Here is a 14,707-nt window from a genome sequence, read left to right as displayed (position 1 = left end):
GTAGCCTCGCGGACATGTTCAACACCTCCTTTGAGTCCGGCTGGTGTCCCCCACACGCATGGACGGATTATGAACTTTCGGGCCCCTGGGCCTAGATGTATTAAGGGGCCCCGACTAATTGTCACATATGTTGGAGGGGGGGTTTGGGGGTCCTCCCCCAGAACATTTTGAATTTGTTTGATGTGATTTCCTGTATTCTGGTGCATTTTGGGGATGGCCAATACTAAATTCAACCAGATTCATAGCCTACATCCTGATTTGTTGATATTGAGGCAATGATTCCATGCAAAGGCTTGGGCTTCAGGGCCCCCTGACCTCTTGGGCCCCTGGGCCTAGGCCCGGTAGGCCCGTGCAGTAATCCATCCCTGCCCACAGGCCTCACAGACACCCTCCATCATACCTGGGCCTCAGAAGTCATGTCCATCCTGCCTCCATGGCTATGGTCCTGTTGCACCATTGTGAAGTGCTTTGAGAGACCATGGACTACTGTGGATACAATCCATCCCTCCTCCCACGCTTCACCTTTCAGTTTGCGTACTGTGCAAACCGGTCCACTGTTGACTCGATCTCAACTGCCCTTCACCTAGGCCTTACCCATCTGGACAAGAAAGATTCATATGTGAAAATGCTGTTCAGAAGTCAAAAACAATCATCCCTTAGCAGCTGGGAAGGAAACTGAACCTGCTGGACACCTCACCCTGTAACTGGAGAAACCACAGTCAGTAAGGATCGGCCATGACACAGCGGGCACCACCACACTGAGCATGAGCGAAATGACCTATGACTATGCACCAAATTACAGTACTGACCTAGCCTGGGTTTCCCCATGCTGCCTTACGCGCGCGATTTTATTCACGTTGCTAGGCAGCCTGGATTCCATGGACTTTGTTTTCACCTCAACGAGGGGGGGGGGGGGGGGGGGGGGGCAGCAAGACGATGATGACACACCAAAGCGGTTATGAGCCACGTACAGACGCATTTGATAGACATTCGTAGCGCCCAATAAACGACTCTGGGCATTTGTAAACCATGTTTCAAATACGAGAAAATGTACATGTACTGTAGTTCCCAGACCCCATCTCAATGAGATGAGGTTTGGCATTAGCCAGGCTAGTACTGACCACTTCCATTAAAATTGTAGATGACACAACTGTAGTGGGTTTCATTAGCAACAATGATGAATCCAGCTACAGAAATGAAATAAATCAACTGGCCATTTTGTTAATAGATAGCAATATTTCCCTAAATGTAGAAAAAGCTAAGGAGATTACCGAGATGTTACACCCAACACTCTCTTCTGACCATCGACAGTACTGCTGTGAATACCACATCATTGACCAAGATAGCCCAGCAACACCTTTGCTTCTTCCAGAAGCTTAACAAGACATCAGACATCCATCATGTCCTTTTACTGAGGCATTGAGAGCACCCTGAGCATCTGATGCATGGTTTGGTCGCTGCATTCCCTCCAACCATCTTGAGACCCTCCAACGTATAGCATTCACTGGTGCCTCAAGCCTCTCCCTTGTGAGGCAACAGACATTGTGAGGAACCCCACTCATCCCTCACACAACCTCTTCCAGACTTTTGCCATCTGGGAGAAGATGGCGGAGCCTCCAAACCTGTGCCACCAGACTGAATAACAGATTTACACATCAAGCTGTCAGGATGCTGAACACCGTCATCTGCTCCTCAGAAATCTGGACTGATCATATGTTTATGTTATCATATGTTTAACATTATCAATGGGGTAGCCCCCAAGTATTTGGGATCCCAAATTGTAATGGTGCATACTCAACATACCCATGACACAAGAGCAAGTGTTCGCTCCTGTAAGGTACCATCTGCAAAGAGCGCGGCATGTAGCTCTTTCTTTTATACAGGGATTATGCTGTGGAATAGCCTTCCATTTAATATTAAAATGGCAGAAACAAAAAGGGTTTTTAAAACAAAGGGTTAGAGTTTTTCTGTGGAATAAAGAAGATAATTAGGTGACTTAGGAATGTGATTTTATATGTGTATATGAGATATCTGTTGCATGTGTTTGTACTGTATGTCTTGTCCTCTTCCATCAGGGACCATGTTGGATATAAGTGTTTTTACGCTTTTACATGTAATCCCTTGGAAACCCCCTTTGTCTTCCTATATCCATAAATAAACCAAACCAAACCAAACCAAATATCTATCGGTTCCAACCTTCTCCCCTGCAAATGTAATAGCATGAGAAGCTCTTTGGAATATGTATGCACGCACGAACGCACACGCCAACGCCCACGCACACGCACACGCACAGGAACAGGAACACACACACCACTCTAAATAGAAACCTTCAAAGCCTTCTAATTATGCACTGTTTTATATTATTACTAGTAACATTGCTTTGTTTGTTGTTTGCTGCTTTAGTACTTGTCTGTTCTAACAACAAGGCATTTCAACTTACGACTGCATTGAAATGTAACATCATGTTTTTAAAGTATATCTATTTGACCGGCTGCCTGGACATGGACTGCATTGACTTGAATAGGATTTCCCAACGTTCTACGGTAAAATATATTCATGTAATTATTGCTGACATATAATTAGCGCTGTCATTGGCAACGGATTTTGTGCTTCGGATTTACGTCTTTCATATCACTCCGCAAGTAGTCCGGTCACTTCTTGCAATGGAACTTCATATCACTCCGCAAGTAGTCCGGTCACTTCTTGCAATGGAACTTCATTCAAAAGTGAAAGCAGACGGTTGATCAGCTGTGTTCTAAAGAATGTTTGATTCAAGTTCAGGGTGTGCTGCAAACTATTTGTTTCTCAGCAGAAGCTAAGACGAAACGGTAACAAATAAGTGTAGAGACATATCGTGGAGTTTATTTTTTCGTTTGGGAGGTAGCCGTACAATAAGCAGGATAATGTATGGAACGCCGGTCATTATAGGTAAAATAAGTCCTTTCAGGGCAAAGCAAGACCACTCCGCTAGCACGTCGGTGTCCGGTTCGTCCTGTCGGGACTTATTTTCCCGATAATGACTGGGGTTCCATACATTATCCCTTACTTATAACTGTTAGATAAGTTATTGTGTTGTGAAAGCTTCCCCACATATCAATAAAATACACCCACAGCCGTCGAGTCTTTCAGACTTAGAGGGTCTTTCCAGTAATGCATAAGTGCACATTCTGCCAACTAATTAGAGACGGGGCACCATCTCCTCTATATAATACCCTGACTTCAGGTGACCGTGGGATCGGAACAGATGGCTCTCTACCTGCTGCCCCCTGGGGGTCAGACCACATCATCCCATCCTTACCCAAAGAGTTATACGAAGCATTTAAAAAAATGGATGTGTTAATCATTCATATGCCAAGAGTTTGGGACCCGCAAATGAAATACAATTATTATTTAATACAAGATAACTGTCACAGAGTCCTCATGATATATTTAAGAGAAGAGCGGAATTAAGTCCTCACCTTCACAGTCTGTCCAGCTTCAGGGCCATCCTTGTGGGAACAGAACGAGATAATTAGGAGCGCTAGGGAACTCAGGCATATATCAGTTAATAATTCAACAGCATTTAAATTTCAGATGAATCACAGCACTTCCACACAACCAAAAAGAATTTGAAGATCCTTATTGTGTGTGTGTGTGTGTGTGTGTGTGTGTGTGTGTGTGTGTGTGTGTGTGTGTGCGCGCATTCATTCTTGGAACTGATTAATGTGTTAAGGCATTGCTGCCATCACGTCACTTAAACTTCTTATGAAATGTGACACTTAAAGGTTTCTTTGGGCCAAACACTTCACAGCAGAATCCTAGAGCTCATTAAACAGTCACACTCTTTCATAACTGCAACATAATGGAGATTTGTTTAACTCTCCAGGTTAAAGTAATACTGAGCAATCAAGATGACATTACAGCAAGATTCCCTTGTGTTCCAATGAGGTATTATGATGGGCAGCATTAATACGATACTAAAGCTACCAGAGAAGCATCGCTGTGCTATGCCCGTATGACTGGTTTCTACTCCGTTGTTTCAGGGCTGCTCATTTATTTGGCTGTCATATTAAGTCAGCAGACAATACTGCCAAGCACCTACAGCACCCGCAACCAACAGCGGCTTACCTGTAATACGGTAATAGGACACTCGCTTAAAAAGCTGTCAGATTCATCTGCGAATCTCATCAGAAAGCTAAAGGAAATCTGTGATTAGAGTCTGTCCTGAATACGGATCTTTTGGCTTTATCAGCACTATCGGCAGTCCGAGAAAGAATCAAACCAGAGATTAGCATACATATCAACACTTATGCAAAACCACAGCAACCCTGGAATCAAATGAAATAAAAAGGTCTGTTCTTTAAACATGAGACGGAAAAAACAAGGCCTGTTCTTATTTTGTTCCAGCAGGTGGTGTTCTTCTGTTGGGTTCTCAGTGCAATTGGCCCTGAATTATGCATCTTATCGCAATCAACAGCAAAGAGATTATTAAATCAGCATAAGGAGCGAACAAAGAGAAATCTAAACTGATGTGCGCCCCATTCTTTATGGGCTGTCATATTAACATTCATTATCAAAGCTGCCAATGCGTGAGTATCGCCATGGCAACAGCCGCATAATAGAGCAGGATTGGAAGTCACTGGCCTTTCTTGGAGATGAATTCTCATGTGAACTGAAGGAAGCATAAATTGCTCATTTTTACACTAATTTTGTGCCGTCTCCCGTGCCGCACACAGCTGTGGATAGTCTCGTGAACGTGTACGTGTGTGTGTCATGTGTGCCCAACACTCGTTGCTTCTGACAGGGGGGTTGGGGGGACGGGGGCTCTTACCTGCATGGCAATGGTCAAAGAGGTGCCGCAGAAATGCTTCTCCACAACGCTGGCCACTCGCTGCGTCATGCTGAATAGATCGGCCACCTCGTCCGGGCGGAGGTCACGGAAGCGCTCCACAGGACGCACAGGGCACACTAAAACATCTGAGAGCGGGCGCCATGAAGGAAAACACACACATGACGTCTACAGATGAGGGAAGTGGGGGGGGGAGCGGTGACAAGATGGAGGGTCAGGGTTGGCGTCATGAAGGAAAGAAGGTGTGTGTGTGTGTATGTGTGTGTGTGTGTGTGTGTAGGGGCGGTAAGGGTCAGGGATGTTATGATTACATTATGCACCACTGTGGGGAGGTAGCATGGACACATCTGAGCCCACAGATGACATGAGTTACTGTGATATGGGGTTATGGTTTATTATGATATGGGTTATGAGTGTAGAAATAAACAAGGTGCTGTGCTCAATATGCCAAGGGCACAGGGTTGAGCCTTGCACTGAATCAAGAGTACATACAACAGAAGGCAAGATAAGAAGAATCTACTGCAGAAATTCTTTCCTTCAATCATTCAAACACTCCATCCATCCACGGAAGGCTTTCAATAACAGCTAAAAGGTGTAGCGGAAAGATGAATACATGAACATAAATAATTTCAGCCAGCAAATAGACATGTTTTCATGTTTAATAAGTCACCATTTCCTGCACACATATTAATCTGATCAAAAGGAGCAGAGGTGCTCAAACTAACAAAACACTAAGTGAGGGAAACCCACAATGGCAGCCAGGTTTGGCTTATTTATTCACATAAATAGGGAAAAGATGAATTTTCAGGCACATGTTTTTGGATATTTGGTGTTGTTTAGAGACTACCCCATCCCCCCCCCCCCCCCCTCTTGTTTCTGTCCACCTCCCTCAGCTGAGAAATGGCTAGCACAGGCAGGGGAGCCCACATTAGCCGTGTTTGTTTGGGCAGAAATCACTAAGCACTGCAGTTCAGCAAGCCAAACAACTAAGGTGGTATTATCGCGCTCTGCGGCGCAGCGTACCCTACATTACAAACAAGCAAGCACAAAACCACATCGCACAAAGCCACATCTTACAAAACTCAACTTTCAGAAAAGTCCTGAAGGGTTTCACACACTTTGAGGGAAGTTTTGCCTTTGTGCACTTGCTTCCTGAAAAGTAATCAAGCGTTCAGGACACCCTTGATGACAGTGTGGTTGTAGCATTTTGTGAGCGGGGGTCTAAAGGTGGAAAAAACATGGCACATTTGAGACTGGGACACCGGATCAATACACGCCTTCAGGCAAGCCGGCTGGCAAAACCACTCTCCTTGTTCACAGAGAACAGAAAAGATCAGTGAACTGCTTGGTTCTGGGTAGTTATTTTTGACAGACATCCATTAAAGGTCCAAAAAAATGCAACATAAAAAGAAAACAGAGCACTAATAACGAAGGTTGATCTACCAAAAAAAGGGGGGGGGGACTTATACTGGTTATATTGGCATGTGATCTTTCACATATCACAAGTGTAATCAAAGCTGCCTAACAAAAACTGTGCAAGGGAGCAATGAGAGAGGTAGTTAAAAAACGTCAATGTGGGATGTAAAGCAGCACTGAGAAAAAATAAAATACTGAATAAGTCTCCCCAAGAGTTAGACCTTTATGCCATAGACTCATCTTATGATTGCATGTCCTTGTTCTCACAGCAAGCATATTAATTAACTGTGTTGGGGGAATGCATTGGTACAACACACACACACACACACACACACACACACACACACACACACACACACACACGGAGCCCATACCACCACTGTGAACAAATTGATGAGGACTGCAGACTTTGTTCAATAAATAAATAGGTAAAAAATATAACTGTTTAATCATTGAAGTGAGAGAGAAATCCACAGGCAGCCATGAAGAAGCCATCACAGTGAGATGCAGTACACAAACCACCGTCTCGGTAGGCGTGGGGTGGATGATTACATCCCCGAGTTCATGGCACAATGGTTACGAAACTCATCTCAGGAGTCGGAAACGGCAGCGCAAATGATCAGTTTGCCTGTCTTGCATGTGCGGCACGCGGGAAGGAGAGCAGACAGCGCATTAAGTGATATCTTTCCTTCGTGTGTGTCTGTGGCTGTGCAGCCATTGAGAATGAAAAATTATGGAGTGACTTCGCAGCCGAGACTGAAGAAATATCTCCTCTTTTTGCTTGCAGAACATTGACTTTCTGCAAAGCAGGGGATGCCCAAATCTGGCTCGGATGTTTCAACTAGGAGAGGAGAATTGTGTGGGTAATAAACTTTGGATGCTTGATGTGGTAACACTTTATAATAACTACACACAATTCATCATTTATTAAGCCTTTGTTACTTATTAGTTAATGGTTTGTTCATCATCATCAGTAATTTCTTGTTCATACATAATTTATCATCAGTAAAGCATTTGTTCACACAATTATAAATGGTTTGTTCATAGTAAATAAAACTATCCAAAAAAGATGTTTGTAAGTACATGATTTATACTTAATAAGTAATGAAACAACCACTTATAATGAAATCATTTTTTTATTAAAAACCAGTTGCAAACTATTACAAAATACTTTGTTCATCATTTGTAAAGCATTGTTTCTATGTTAATTCTCATAAATAAAGTATTTGTACACACAGTTATAAATAGTTTGTTCATAGTAAATAAGCCTATATCTTAAATATGTTTATACATTGTTGTTAATACTTAATAAATGATGCAATGTTTTTGATTAAGTAATACTTCCATTATTTAACAGTACACATGCTGAACTAATAATGATTAGTTAGGGTGAGGATACATATTTTATAAACCACTTCCTAATACTATAATTAATAATTAACTCAGGAGTTACAAGTGGTTAGTTAAAGATATTTTGTGAGCTCATCTAAAGTGAGGACGTTTTATGCTTTGCAACACATTTACGAAGAATAAATGCTTTACTGATGATAAATTAGAAATTACTAATGATGAACAAACCATTAACTAATAAGTAACAAAGGCTTAATAAATTATGAATTGTGTGTAGTTATTATAAAGTGTTACCCTTGATGTTTTTAATGCCTTTGTAGTTTTGAGACTGACATTCAGACACATGCATTTGAAGTTCAGATATTGCCTAAACTAAAGCATACTTTACAATAAGGTCAATTCTCCCACTATGCCCCAAACATGTAGTAACTGATTCAAAGATGTCTGTTATATTGATAAGTAGAGCATCTGATGATCAATTGAACACTGCACTATTTCAGTTCCATACTTTCAGATTCCTATATCATGAATCCACCCATTCTGAACTAAGACAATAAGAACACCACACGTCTAGTTGACAATTAGGCAACTAGATGACAGGATCACATCCCCATGTGTACCTGTCTAGGTGTTCAGAGCTTGCCACCAGACAACACACAAAGACATGAATAGCAGGCAAACGTGAGCCTTCATGTGCCTTTTGAGTCGAGGCAGATCAAGTAATTGCTTTCTATATCCCACTTTTAGCCATGAGGCTACAGAATCAGGGGAGCTTTATTAAAGATCATTGGAGGAAGAGCAGCTCTGAATCCAGAAGCCTCTCAGGGTGTGGGGAAGAAATGAACGTACTCACTCACTCACTCACTCACTTTCTTTTCTTCTCTTCTTTTCTCTCACAAGGTCTTTTACAGAAAACAAGAATAAGCATGTGTTGTTGTCGCGCCCCGGCCTCTTTTAAGTGGTCCTTTGGTGAATAACAACACCTAACTGTTCATATGCACGCTTTTGGCACCCCTTCCGTGAGAGATGAAGCAGGCCATAAATAAATCAACACGATTAATTTAAGACAGGACACTGTGTACGAAAGGTATAGTTGTGCATATTGTTAACAAATGTGCATCTTTTCAGGCAGTACACCTTGTTGAAAATGCATTACATGTGTAGCTAAGAGAGTCACTCAATAGGTTTGTGATAACACCCCCCCCCCCCCCCCCAATTGTGTATGAGTTCTTAAGAGGCCTATATCATTTGATAACTCATAGCAAAACTCAAATCATAGTGTTTTAACTGTGCTCTCCATAGACACCTAGTGTCAAGCTATCCTCTAAAATGATTCTTTAGTGATATGATTTAAAGACAACAACAGCAACAAACAAACAAAAACATCCAAGCAGGTTGCTGATAAGCGAATGCATCCACTGCACTTTGGATATTTATAATGTGTGTCTGTCACTGAGGAGAGCGTTCCCCACAGGAGGACAGGCAAAGCAGAGAGAGAAACAGTGAGAGCTCTGCCCAAAAGATGTCCTTAATCTCCGGCTTTGCACTCCGTCTAACCCAATTTCAATCTGCTCTGATAAAGAAATGCCAGGTTTTTGAGTGCCTACAGCTGGAAACGGAGGAGGGAGGGTAATAAACCCCCATCCTGATCTTATTACTCGCCGTCATAATAGTGATTTGACCACTTTCATCTAATTCACTCCCAGGGTCAGCAGGCATGGAATCTGCAGCCATGTAGATTGCCAGCACACTGCCCTCGGAATGACTTCTTTTCAGGCGACTGTCTGCTTCTGAATGTTTCCCGACTGACGCTGACACCGCCTGAATCCGCACGAATCGCTCGTCGTCCCTCTCCACCACTCTGTTTCCAATCTACGGCCGAGAAAATGGAGTGGCTGGGAATTAGGCGGCCGAGGGAATAAATGAATACGGACAAAAAACACGACTGGCAGTGGCCAAGCCGCCGGCCGAGGCTCGGAGAGAGATGATCGGGGGGACGTTTATGGCTGGCTGGAAATGAAAATGCCAATTGCCACGGAGAGCGCGCCTAATGATATTTAATGCAACAATTAGCCATTTGCAGAGTGAGTGTGACATGGCAAATAGTGTGGGATTGAGGGTGAAGGTGTGGGTTACGCACGGAGAGAGGAGAGGGCCAGCATGTCATTTTCTGAGGCAGACGTGGCCTTGATGAAGAGCGTCTCTAGGGAACTAGGACCTAACCAAGTGCAGTGGATGAATTATGCAGGGGGGGGGGGGGGTCTACTACTGTAACAGAGGCTTGTGGGCAGCCAGTCACTGGGCATAAGTGTGGCATTGCCATTTGGGAGAGGTAATGTTTGCTCTTTTGACTAGATAACAAAAAAGTTATTATTTCTTTAAAAATGAAATGAAATGTAAATGAAGCAGAATAACTACCGGTAACTAGTCCTTGTAGTTAACATTATATGGAAAGAACTCCCAATTTAGTGGATACCGGTAACTGAAATAAAACAAACAATACATTATACATAATAATAAACTAGTTAATTAATTAATAAAGTTTTAAATTACTCTAGTCCGTCTGTGTGTATATCAAAATCTCACCTTATTAGTAAATGTTGTCTGTCAACAGTCCAGACATAGCACCTCTTCTTACAGAGCCTTGTCTCCCCATCAACAATTGGAGATATTTTAAGGAGGTGATTTTCACTAGCTATTGTCATGCGGTGCAGTGTGCTGACCTGAGTTTATTAACCTAGCTTTAATCCTTCCCTAACCTTGACCATGCCTAACCTTTTCTTTGTCTTTTTTTTTTAAAAAGACAGATTTTAAAATGCTGTATTATTCTGTGGATATGAAGGCCAAGGTTGAGTCTGTAATGTATGTAGACTGTGTGTCTAAGCCTTAGCAATAGCCCCAGTCACTAGCAGCACAAAGAACCCATCTGACACAGCTCTGAGGTACCCGTGGCTGACAGCCAAATAGACACTTCGCTGTTTTTGATCCAAAACGATGTCAACAGCACCTTGTCAGCCACAAGTGACACTGGGTAATTTTACAGCGAGGGACAAACAATCCCATGTGAGCGGTCCCGCCTCCCTGGTGAACAGGCTATGTTGGGGAGTACAGGAGAGCGGCTTTAATAGACTGCTCCCTGACAGTGTTGTTCCCCCACAGGCCTCCTTCTAATTAGCATCATTAATTCAACCTCAGATGTCTCCTTTTGAAATGTTGTCCTGACTGATAACCTGTGCCCACTGGAGGGGATGCGCACGTGCAGACAACAAAGAGAATGCAACAACTAAACAAGCCAAATAATCACTGACTACAAGCCCAACATCAAGTAGCCTGATTAGATTCAAATGAGTCCATGAGAGAATTCTATGTAGCAGACAAAAGTGTTTTTCTTGCTTTACATTTTAAAAAGTAAATGAATTCAAACCACATAATAATCTTTTATCACTGATGATGATAATAATAATAATAATAATAATATGATTTGTTTTACTGGAGGGCTTCTGCAGCTCTCCTTTAAGGCCTAAGGGGCTTCAATCATCACCATGAAACCTTCAATGTAGCATGAAAACTTGTCTTTTTCCAGATAGAAGTTGAGTATACTTGTTTGTTATGGCAAGTTAATTGTCTCACTACTTACTGACGTACACGCAGAAGTTATTTTCGCGACCGCGATGTCACGGTGAAGCGGTTCACTACCCCGCCACTCGTGGCTGACCACTTGACTATCCATTCCTACACTGGAACTGACTAACACACTTGACGCCACAAGGGGCTACTTAAAAAGCACGGTGCTGCACAACAAACTCAATATTAATCAAGCCCCCTTGTTCAGGGTGGACAGGCAGGGGTTGGAAAGTCAGGTTTCTCCTCAATTCTACGAATCCGAGTTATAAGTGAAACCATGTAAAGCACATGGAATAGGGGAACAGGTGGTGACAAAAATGACAAGGACCCTTTTGCTTTTTGAAAAAAAAAAACATCTGTGGATGGTTGTGCTTCAACCTAGCTGCAGGAATGTGACGAAAAAAACAGCAATGGCCATTGCCGTGTCTTTACTGACACCAGTTCAGAGTAAATGACCCTGAATAAGCCTCTTGGGCATCATGATGGTAGGATCCACTGACTCACGCAGTTACTTCCTTGCAATGAAAACAACAACATGTTTGCATTAAGTCCATTAGAAACGGCTTTGCTCATTTCGCTTTCAGTCTGGGCCATGAATACTGAATGGGAGCTTGCATTTAATTACTGAACACACAGTCATTATTGAATCCATTGTTGAACGTCGGAAAGGCAAACATGTCTAATTAAGGGTTATGAGTTGTACTGTATCTCATCAAATATTTAAGCTTTAATATGCCTCAAGGTTGTGTGAGGGGTATATTTTGACAGGATGGTTGATTTAAATGCTTAAGAGAGAGCACACAGCGCTTCCCTGGCAATAAAAAATAAATAAATAAAAAAACATCTTGGCCCAGATGAGCCAATTCTTAAAAGAGGCCCTGGTGATATTGCTCTTCGCTTTTCCAAGTACCTTATTGGTTGCCAGTCAGGCCCTCTGATTGCACCAGTACTTAGGAATGAACCTTGTTTAAACTGATCAGACACAAAGAAAGATGCTCAGAGATACATGTTCGATTTTGAAATGCTGGCATGTTCAAAAGCCCTCTTACCAGCCTTGCTGGAGACGGCGTTTTAGGAGAGCAGAGCCAGGTATTGGTATAATCCATACAGCACCCAGAACACACTGCTGACACTGTGTACAAACAAGAAAGAAATGGCCTAACTGGTACCCATCATGTTCCTTTCAGATGAACAAAGCCTTGTTGTAGTAGTCTGACTGTGCCGTTGGCATGATATGTCTACGCATTTTAGCATCCAGCACGGATCATTCATCATCGGGAGCCGCAGCGAACACAACAGGGAGAGAAGTTGCAGAGGATTTCTCTCCAGCAACAGATGCAGATGCTGGAGTCGCTCAGACCGCCCATCTGCTGTTGTTAAGGAAACGCTTATGGGATTTTCTTGATGATCTGAAGAACAACAAATATAACTACAAATACGAGAAACTTGCTTCAACTCACTTCGGCATGTACTGTGCAGAAGCCTTAATCCATCATTTACTTCAGGTTCTGGTCTCAGGCATTTAGTGGATTTGGTGTTTTTGCAGTTATAATGACCAATCTCGGGAGGTTGCAATGGAGCCAGTTGGTTCTGGTTCTGACACATCAGTATCAGAAGTGGGAAGGAGATTTGGACATATCTTGACAATTGGACATATCTTGTTAAGGAGCTCCAGCTGGTAGAGTATATTGCTCTGCTTTAGTGGGAAAGGCATTTCTTTTCAGAGAACCTTGATGAGGCAGACTGAGACCACATTCCCACCCAGGCGTACAATGGGCCACTGGGGATGCACAGCACATTTAGGTTAAACCCTCTCCTCACTGCACCCAGCCAAAATGCTCTTGACACCACAGGGTCAGTGGTAGCAGTGGCTAAGAAAATGGTAGCATAGGGGCTAGCAAGGAAATGGGCTAGCATATAGCAGCCAGAGAAGTGGTGTGTTGAATTAGCGGCGGCCACAGGTGTTCCCTTGACCCCAATCTGCTCTGGGGAGACTAGTCCGTGTAATAATTGACGTATGTAAGACGTATTGGCCAAATGAATAAGTGAGGGTCAGTTTTTGGGTGGGCCACGGTGAAGTCAATAGCAAGACCCCCGTCACAGCTGGATCTGCCAGCACCCTCTGGCGAGCTAGACATACCCATCAGTGCCCATGGTGGAGGACGACAGCTCTGTCGCCAGCCTCCCCCTAGCGTGATTAGATAGATAGATAGATAGATAGATAGATAGATAGATACTTCATTGATCCCAAAGGGGAAATTCAAGGTCTCAGTAGCATACAGACATCACACACAACATGCACTTACAGCAGAAAGAGTAAATATAAGTATATACATATAACAAAACTCCACTGTACAATAGAGACAGTAGAAGATTAGAAAAACTAAAAAACTAAATACTAAATATACTATATAAATTAAATAAAAAAATAAATAGTAATACTGTATAACACTTTCTAAAACGAATAGTTCCAGTCCTTGATTATGATTGGCTGAATTACGACATTTCTTGGCAACCATTCTGATAGAGGAAATATATTTCTTGGCGGAAGAATGATTATCTATGAATAAATCGTTACTTTTCTCGCTGCTGTGCTGTATTTTAAGAAATCTTGTCAGATATATGAAGTAACCGTTTTAGAAAAGCAATAAGCCACTCGAGTCCGTACACTGATTTTAGAACAGCTAAGGTTTTTTTTTTTGACAATGCCCCTTAGCTGTTCTGAAATCAGTGTAACCTACGGCCTCTCGGGACTTACTGCTTAAACTAAGACCACACATCCAGTGGAATAGTGGCTTGAGACTGAAATTAGGCTGGAATTAGAACAAAGACTAGATATTTTATGAGTTTTTAAGTATTGTGTACATAATGTTTTCTGGTTGAATCCTAATGAAGAGAGTGAGAAATAAATATTTATGTTCCTTATGGCATTGCTGAAGCAAAACATGTATAGTCTCGCAGAGTCATCGATATCTGCAGAGCAAGTGCAGAAACACAATTAACACTTCATTCAAAACATGAGGAGACACTTTAGAGACAGCACATGAACAAAAGACAATCCAATGGCGCACACACACACACAGACACACAGGCACAGACACAGATACAGACAGACAAAGACAGACACATACGCATACACAGACACAGAGACACATACACAGAGACACAGACACACAGACACAGACAGACACAATCCTAGTTAGTTAGGAGGGACGCCTGGAAAAAGCAATCACTGTCTTTCAAAGAGAGGTGGAGGCACTTCGGCAGAAATCCAAATATAGTTGTACTGTGGGAGAAGCTAAGCTTGAAATTGTGTCTGCACAAGTTCATATTCAGCCCATAAACCTGACAGGAGCACACTTAACACATCTGACAGATATACTGCCTGCTCATTGTGAGCACATACACTTACTCCAATCAGAGGCAGGGAGACCAAATTACGGCCATCACATGCTTGAGCACTTACAAGATCAAGATATTCTAATGGAA

The 14,707-nt window shown here is 42.6% G+C and overlaps 1 protein-coding gene across 1 annotated transcript in view; it reads right to left on the bottom strand.

Moving 5' to 3' along the window:
• The window catches only part of LOC143104922 (bis(5'-adenosyl)-triphosphatase-like), a 75,500-nt gene that overhangs the window by 44,710 nt on the left and 16,083 nt on the right, over nucleotides 1-14,707 (bottom strand). The window contains exons 2-4 of the mRNA XM_076269253.1: nucleotides 9,253-9,466; nucleotides 4,811-4,956; nucleotides 3,459-3,488 (exon numbers count right to left, since the gene is read on the bottom strand). Coding sequence (XP_076125368.1) covers nucleotides 3,459-3,488; nucleotides 4,811-4,956; nucleotides 9,253-9,466 — 390 coding nt within the window. The remainder of the gene's footprint in view (nucleotides 1-3,458; nucleotides 3,489-4,810; nucleotides 4,957-9,252; nucleotides 9,467-14,707) is intronic.

The sequence above is a fragment of the Alosa pseudoharengus genome, unplaced genomic scaffold, assembly GCF_046254945.1.
Source record: "Alosa pseudoharengus isolate Yale_2024_CS ecotype anadromous, Long Island Sound unplaced genomic scaffold, YU_APseudo_1.1 YU_APseudo_1.1_scf_5, whole genome shotgun sequence".
Lineage (NCBI taxonomy): Eukaryota > Metazoa > Chordata > Actinopteri > Clupeiformes > Clupeidae > Alosa > Alosa pseudoharengus.
This window is presented reverse-complemented; position numbering and strand designations above follow the sequence as displayed.